At 42.5% G+C, this 8,827-nt stretch overlaps 1 protein-coding gene across 1 annotated transcript in view; it reads right to left on the bottom strand.

Moving 5' to 3' along the window:
* Window positions 1-1,182: 1,182 nt before the first annotated feature.
* The window catches only part of DIAPH3 (diaphanous related formin 3), a 487,836-nt gene continuing 480,191 nt past the window's right edge, over window positions 1,183-8,827 (bottom strand). The window contains exon 28 of the mRNA XM_036249888.1: window positions 1,183-1,506. Coding sequence (XP_036105781.1) covers window positions 1,244-1,506 — 263 coding nt within the window. The 3' untranslated portion in view covers window positions 1,183-1,243. The remainder of the gene's footprint in view (window positions 1,507-8,827) is intronic.

The raw sequence follows: 8,827 nt of genomic DNA, 5'->3' as shown, positions 1-8,827 counted from the left end.
GCCCTGGCCAGTTTGGCTCAGCGGTTAGAGCGTCGGCCTGTGGTCCGGAGAGACCCGGGTTCGGTTCCCACTAAGGGCACGTACTTCGGTTGCAGTTTGTCCCCGGCCCTGGTTGGTCGTGCGGGTGGCAGCCACTCGATGTGTCCCTTTCACGTCGATGTTTCTCTCTCTCTCTCCCTTCCTCTCTCTCCCTCCCACTCTATCTGTACAAAAAATGGAAAAGTGTCCTCAGGTGAGGATTAAAAAAAAAAAAAAAAAAAAAGAAAGGAGCGACTTTTCTCATTTAGTGCAAGTACAAGTTTATTTTCTTTGATACAGAATTAATAAAGTTAATTTGATGCCCCAAATGAAGTACAATTGTAACTTCAGCATAAGAAAACTTCCCTTGAAACATGTCTTCAGATCTTTGTTGAAGTTATTGATTGTCGGATCAAACAAACTGCAGTTTCAAGTTTGTTCACAGAAATAACATCGTTACTTGGGAAGTTTCAGTGGCAATTGAAACAGTCATAATGCAGGGGTGCGTGGGGGCAGGGTGCGGTGTGCTCTCAGCAGCACTGTAATGTCATATATGTCCAGCTTACACAAATCTTGTGCATTTTGCAAGAGTGCATACGTTCTTATCACATCATTTTTGGAAATGTGCTGAATGGTCTTACAGTTTTCCTGCAGATCTAATTAACATGAATTCAATGATGGTAGGGGGTTTATCAACCATTTCCTCATAGCTCTGTTATATTCAGTTCTTTGTTCTTGATACTATGCTAGTATCATGTAGATCCCAATTCAGGAGAAATCTGGGCCTATATAAATAAATAATAGATATGTAGCAAGACCTGAGGTTGAAGATTTGACATTCATTAATGTTGGAAATAATAAAGTAAAAATTACAGTTAACTTAGAAGGATGGTATTTTCTTAAGGATACATTGCTGAACACATGGCCACCTACCTGTTCTTTAAAGCATTATGTATAATTTAACCAACAAATATAAAACACATGAATACCAGGTGACCAAAAAACATTGAAGCCATTACAATCTTGAATAAGTCACAACCTCAAGTACATAGAAAAGCACAGCAATCATGTAGTCAGCTTTATTTTTCTAACAGATATCATAATTTAAAATTATATAAAGTAACTTACATAAAAAGCTTTTTTTTTTTTTCCCCAAGTGTTATAGCTCAGAGATGGCTTTATATTTGGCTTAATCATTTTTTTTTTTTTTTTTTACCAGTTTAATTTATAAAGCTCGTAATCTTGCCAGCAGGGCTTCAACTTCAGGAATGGATTCGCTTTTAGAAACAGAGCCAAGAAGTTCCATTTCCTTTTTTCTGTTGCTCTCTGCGTTGCGGGCTTCCTGCTTCCCAGCTGCCTTGATCCTCCCTGCAGACGCGTGAGTGTCTGGATTATAATTAAGCTCCTTGATGACTGCAGTCCTTGTCGAGTTGCAATTGATACTGTGGTGTGGACGTGACCCTTCCGTCAACTGCACTCTCTGATTGTCTGCAGTAAGGGAGAAGCATAAAATGTATCAGTGTGATGAGCAAGGACCATGCAGATTACAAAATATAATTTTAAAATAGTTATTCTTAATAAACAAGTCCTGTTAGATATATTAAACTAACAACATTTAACAGGGAAGACAGATTTAAAATAAACATGCAGAGGTTAAGAATAAACAGAAATATAAACAGTCATTTCATTAGCACTTATGCTTCTTTCATTCTTCTTCTTTGCCTGAAATGCCCATCACTCCGTTATCATCAAAGCTTGCTTCGGTATTTCACTCAGGCCTCTGCTCAAATGCCATGTAAAGAGAGAGAGGTCTTCCCTGACCATCCATCTAAAATGACACTCACTCCTCCCATCACAGTATCTCCTTATCCCCTCATTTTTCCCTGCACTGAACTCAGAACCACGGACGCAACCCATGCTTGTTGATGTGTCCACCCTCTCTCTCTATTAGGATGTGGGCTCTGGGATGGCAGGGACACTGTTCAGAATACTGCTGCCACCTCAGTGGCTAAAATGGCCCTGGAGCAAAGTAGGTGTTCAGTACCGATACACTGGGCGAAGAAATGATTTCCACACTCTATGACCCAAGATAAGCATCAGTTTGAATAATAATGAGATTCAGTTCCTTTTTGAACAAAACCAAGGTGTTTTTTTTTCTTTCTTTTCTTTATTGACATTAGAAAGATAGAGGAAGATAAGGAAGAGAAACATTGATGAGAGAGAACACTGACTGCCCGCCCACAACCGGGGCATGTGCCCTGACCGGGAATCGAACCAGCAACCTCTTGGTGCATGGGTCAACGCTCGACCACTGAGCCACACTGGCAAGGCATGGAGAAAAGTTTTTACAGGAATTTAAAAAGTCAATGATTTTTCTCTAAAAGAAATATTGAATTTGGCAGGCAAATTGTTAAAACTTCCTAGCAAAAGAGAATTGTCATAATTTAATTGTTAAATATATACACATGTATACATACTGACATGCACACACAATTTTATTTTAAAAAAATTATCTTTATTGTTGAAAGGATTACAGATGTCCCCTTTCCCCCCCCCGTTGACGCTCTCCTCCCCCCATATTCACCGCACTATTGTCTATGTCCATATATGCATAAGTTCTTTAGTTTATCTCTTCCTCCCTTCCCCCTGCCCCGTCCCTCTGAGATTCGTCAGTCTGCTCCTTGCTTCCATGTCTCTGGATCTATTTTGTTCATCAGTTTATTATGCTCATTAGATTCCATATATAAGATCATGTGATACTTGTCTCTCTCTGACTGGCTTATTTCACTTAGCATAATACTCCTATTTTCTCTTATTGGTAAGTGGTGACAGCGATGCTCACTTATTAAGGCTGCAAGGAATGAATGCAATAGCTAATGACCAAATGGCACTGGCTGGCTGACTTTCCCAAAGAACACGAGATTTTCCTTTAATTAACTGACTCTCACACTGCACGGTCTTATGAGTGATCTCTCTCATAGGCCTCAAACTGTGAAAAAACAGACACCCTCAATATTCATGTAACCTTGAACGGGGCTTGAAATGGCTTCAACAAACTTGACTTGACATTTAAAGTTTTTTGGTTATTCGCTGAGAGATGTTCCATTACCCCAACAGTAATGACTCCGGAGCACAGGCAGTCACTCATGACAGTGTGTTTTATGTGAGTGCTGAAAATTCCGACCGAAAACAGCTTGTACAGGAGAAGGTGGCTGCTGAGGATATTTACTGCACTGTCACTCCTGGCCAGGGTCTTCCGGTGATGGATGAGCATTTTACACACTTTCCCGGACAACCTCAACACATTTCAGAACTATGATCACCCTTTAGCTGTTGGAAGCAAATACTTTTCCTATCACCTTCTCTATCTTCCTACTCTGAGTGGGTAATTGTTACTCAGAACCAGAAGCTACCAGAGCAGTCCGTGCTCTGGCCTCTAAGGTGCGTGTCCTGACAGTAAAGGGCAGAGTGGACAGGGGTTCCTGTAGGTACATGGCCACACACACTGACTTATTTCCTAGCACCCACCCTTCGTCCCAAAATGTGCTTGAAAACCGCATTGGTTGCAAAGTGCAAATTTTTAGTCAGCTTACTGCTCCTTTACCCAGATGTTCCTGTCTTGTCTTGTCATTTCACTTGTCAGTGACTCTATTATGATGACATCTACAATCACTCAGTTTATTCTGCTACTGGGCAGCTCCAGTCAAACATCTGATGGCAGGGAAGAGATTAAATGGGCCAACATGTGGGTCTATTATATATATATGTTAGCCTGTACCTTCTATGGCTATCAGTTCAACTCCACATGTGACAAAGTCAGAAGAACATGGGATTTTTAAGGTCGATCTCGGTTGAAATCTGAGCTCTACCACTTGGCTTTCAGGGGTTACGTAATCTGTTTGGATTTCAGGGTCTAATAATCAGCCTCACAGAGCAGCTGTGAAAATTAAAGAAGATAATGTGGGTGAAACCTAATTTAAGATACAGTACTTGCCTTTTCCTTCCTCCTTTGAAAGCTTTTCAAGGGAGGCATCTACCACCCGAGACTCAGGGCTTTGTCAGATGCTCCAACCTTTCTGACTCACTGGTGACCATAACAGTCTGGGCTGAAATACCACTTTATTAATGGCTTGTACTTATATAGCACCTTTATTTATAAAGCATTTGTCGCACTTTAAGCATTACCACCCTCATTTTATGGATTGAGAAGTAAAAGCAGGAGGCTAGGTCATCGCTCAGACTTACTTACCACGTAAATCAGTGCCAGAAGTCAAATGCTGTCTGCAGAGATACTGAGGGTATCTTCAAGACATCTGAAAAGCTTTCTGCCAAAGAAAAGTGCTAAGTAATTCAAAGCTAAGTGTCATAATACCAATGTCCTGTACTTAATACCAAAATGCTTTCTTTATACTTGATCTTAGCCCAAAAGCTGAGAAGTGATTTTAAATATACATATATATATGTATGTGTGTGTGTGTGTGTATATATATATATTTTTTCTTTATTGATGTTAGAGAGGAAGGGAGAGGGAAAGAGAGAGAGAACATTGATTGGCTGCCTCCTGCATGCCCCCCACTGGGTATCAGGCCCACAACCTGGGCATGTGCCTGACTGGGAATTGAACCGTTGACCTCTTGGTGTAGGGGCAGACGCTCAATCCATCGAGCCACACCAGCCTGGTCAAGAATTGATTTTCAAAAGGCTTTCTGAACATTTAATCCCCCCCATGACTTTGGAGAGCAGGCACTACACCTGTGCAAACTACCTTAGCACACAGTATGTCCAAGGTCACACACGAACTCCTTCCTTTTCTGGTCTTGCTGAAATTCATGACTATGAACTTCAAGAACAACCATAATCCCACGACAAGCCCCTACTCTACACGCTCCTCCGTTCTCCTAGAGAACTATTTCACATCTCCTCTCTTTCCAAACCCCAGCACGATCTCCTCCACTCCCACTGAACTTGCTCACGAAGCAAAGGGAGAGAAGTGACCGGCACACACACCGCCCCCCTCGGTGAGACCCCGCTCCGCCCAGCCCGAGGATGGCTCACCGTGAGCACCACCCCCCCGCTTCCGTGTATGTCCCAGGACATCCCTCTGCCCAGTTCGCAAAGGCTTCCTTCTTCATGTGACCATGCTCTTCCGCACACAAGTGTGTTGTAGTGACCCAAACCCTGAGAGAGAGAAACATTCTGACCCCACACCCTGCTCCGTCTACTGCTGCAGCTACTGTCTGCAGGGCCAAACCTCAGAACTGCCCTGACCTCCTGTCTCAGTTCCTCTCTTCCCATTTTTCTCTTGAACCCACTCTAATCTTGCTTTTGACCCTTTCTTCTTCTGAGGCCGCTCCTGTCAAGGTCACTAATAGACTGCGAGTTGCTAAAAACAAGGATGTGTCTATCCACTCGGATATTTTGGGCTTCCTTTACCTGACCTATTGCAGAGCCAAGGATGAAATGCCCAGCAGAGCCTGGGTTTTCTTTTGGAAGTTTGCTCTTTGAGCTTCCTCCGAGGCCAAGGTGGGTAACAGTGGGCGGGCTGATGCAGGCAAGGGTGGTCTAGCCTTCTGAGAAAACTCCACAGACAGCTGTGAGCGTGCTTAGGGACAAAGAATAAGAGAAAACCAAGCCGGTATTGAACTCCTCCGTGGTTTCAGGTGGAGAGACTTTCATGAGCAGCAACAGACAAGACGAGATAAAAAGAGGCCATTCCTGAGACCACTGAGGAAATAAAAAAGAGAGCACACATGGGCTTCTTTAACAATGAGCTCACAGCTCTGTGAGAAATTTCTCCAGCCCTCACAATTCTCTCTCAGCATCCCAACAGCCCCATCCAGGTCCCCAGTCATGGGAGATCCACAATGTAGGATGGAGGGACTCACATTTTAAATTGTGAAGCAGAGAAATGAAGTTGGGTTAGAGGCTTCCATCCCACTACAGCTAGAGAAAATGTTTACCATTAGGGGAAAGTCGCTGTTATATAAAAATATTATTGTAATATTGGTTCAAGGCCAGGTGTCTTTTGCTATTACTATTATTATAAAAGTCCCATGTTGGTGGCTTCAATGTGGGCTGAACCAGAGACCCAAATTCCATGTATTTACTGCAATTAAAACGTGCAATTCATTTCTAGAAGGTTCATTTCAAACCTGCAGGAGATGCCACAACCCTGTACATTGGAACGGACTCCATATAGGTGCTCAGAGGCATGAAATCCATTGTAATTTCAGGCCAGTGGGCTTGTCCTTCTCATAAAGAATCAGACAGTTCCATACAAAATGACATACTTTGGACACATGAACTCTTTCAATCAAAGATAGGACTGGGGTATCAAGAAAAAGAGACGCATTTTCTATTTCCCATCAACTCAAAAATATATCAATAGTTTTTAAAATGGAAACTAAAATTATTAAGGCAAAGTAGTATGACAGTTTAACTCTCCAAAGAGAGAAAGTGCTATTATTTTATGAGTGGACTCCAAGGCTGCTATACCCTCACCCCCTCTCCTAAGATGTTACAGCTGATGTCTGTGAAGAGAAGTGTGATCTCCCTAGGTCTACTGCCAATATCCAGGGCCACTGGTGATCGGCAAGGCTCAGCTGATATTTTTAGTACCAGGTCACTACAGGTCACTAAGGGAATCCAATCCACACATCTTGCATTTACATTTCTGTAGAAATAAACAGGGTGAGAATACACGCTATTTTCCTTTAACAGAGAAACACCGCTTATTTCAGCCTATTTCCTACAATGAGTCCTACTAAAAGAATTGGTGCTGGAGTCCTCCCACAGGTTTGGTTTCGTTTCCCTCTGAAAATCCATGGAAAGTTGAATGGCTCTTAAATACAGAGAACTCACTGGACTTAAACATGAGAACAGAAGCCTTAAACTACACCAACTGTTGGATCACACATGGTCTTTGCAGACTATAGACATGGATGACGAAGAAAGGTTAAAAAAAAAAAAAAAAAAAAGAACCAAATAAGACAGAAAACCAGAAAAATTGTTGACAAAAAAAGTAAATATGAATATCCGTGGCTTGGCATCAAATGAGGAAATAGTTCAGCCAACAGTCACGCTTCCTGAGCACCGCCAAGGCCGACAGCCCTGGGGAAAACCCTTTCAGCTGCAGAAATACCAGGTACGATTCAGGAAGCGGCATCATTCCTTTAAGTCAGTATTGATCCCCCATCACATTGTGGTTCTAATGGGCGTGAGCTTCTTAGAAGTGCCAACTCTCAGATGAAATATAAAATTGAGCTCCTGCCTTTTGTGGTCCGTGGTGAGCCGGTGGCAGCTTTGACAGGAGGAAGACACAGCTCTGGTGTCCTCAGCGGACGGCATGGACTCAGTCCTGAACGTTGCTCTCTCCTTACAATCCTTCACCTTTTGCTCCAGACTATTACTTCGACCTACTAAGTAGCTGTTTGTTTCACCCCAGCAATGACTTCACTTTGGTGAGGGGGAAAAAATGACCCATAAATATAATTTTTAAAGCACTACTGGGTCTACATGATAGTAAAGCGTGTGACAAATATATGTTTTTAATCTATGCAATAACGGAAGTTAGTGCCGGCCGCCAGCAGCCCCTCTCCCTGTGGTTTTCCTTACTGTTGATTTACTGATGCTATAAATAACTGTCTTCCCTTAGCTTCATTTTCTGTTTCTTTTCCCGTTTATACTGAGAGTGTGTAAAAATGATAAAAAGAGCAAAAGGGCATTTTGTATACAGTTACCAAGAAACTCTTATTGAACCCATATGTAAAAACAAAACAATTATTTCCCCAATTTGAACAAAACAGACAAAGCAGAGGATGATAAATAAAAGGTATGTGTGGGTCAGCTTTAGCTCAAGCGGTTTCTTCCTCATGGCAGACATCAGTAAACTATCTCTGACTAGAGGAAATACCTGATAATTAGACCGGAACTTTTGCTTTCTTTTTGCAGAGTCATCATACATACAATTCTGTTCAGTCCTGTTCTATATCACTGCCAGTTTGCAGTTTCTTGTGCTGGGCTCCTAACTGACCACAGAGCTAAAAGGAGCTGGGGTGTCCAGGGTGAGTCTAGCCCATTTCCTCCAAAGGGAACAGCAATGTAAACCCTTCCGTTCAACTACTTATCTTTCTGATTTACTTTGTATGACCTGAGTTGAATGCTCTTCTTGGTGTTGGCTTTCCTCTTTCTCACGTTTCTACCCAGTTATCAGCAAATTCTCAGGTGGCTTTCATGCGTACCTCTGTGTTGAAACTGCTCCCTACAAAGTTACCAGACACCTCAAAAATCCTAAACTCAAATGGAATTTACTCATGTCTCATTTTCTCTTGCATTTGCACACTTTATAGAAAGTGTGTAATACAAAATTTGGTTAGTCTTTTTCTGGGAGGCTGCCACTAAACTCTTGGAGTGTCTTTGCTATTCATGGTGGGCCCCTAGAGAGAGTACGGTAATAAGTGAGTAAGGATGGGGAGGGTCCCATCAGAAAGACCAATCATGACTAGATGGTGTGAGGTGGAGATGGAGTTCGATCATGTGGCCCATTAGTCATGCCTCAGTAACAAATTCTCAGTATCAACTCTGGACACCAAGTATCAGGTGAGTTTTCCTGGGTGGTAACACATATTGTCACACACGGATGTCCTGGGGGAGAGGGGCAGTGTATCCTTGAGGACAAGAGAGGCTTCGTGTCTGGGACCCTCCCAGACCTCACCCTACATGTGGTCTCTCTCTGGCTGGTTCTGGCTTGTGTCCTTTCAATATAATAAAGCTGTAATAGTAAGTGCAGTGCTTTCCCGATCTCTTGGAG

Source organism: Molossus molossus, unplaced genomic scaffold (genome assembly GCF_014108415.1).
Source record: "Molossus molossus isolate mMolMol1 unplaced genomic scaffold, mMolMol1.p scaffold_m16_p_9, whole genome shotgun sequence".
Taxonomy (NCBI): domain Eukaryota; kingdom Metazoa; phylum Chordata; class Mammalia; order Chiroptera; family Molossidae; genus Molossus; species Molossus molossus.
The sequence above is the reverse complement of the archived record's forward strand: the minus strand, read 5'-3'. Positions and strand labels throughout refer to the sequence as shown.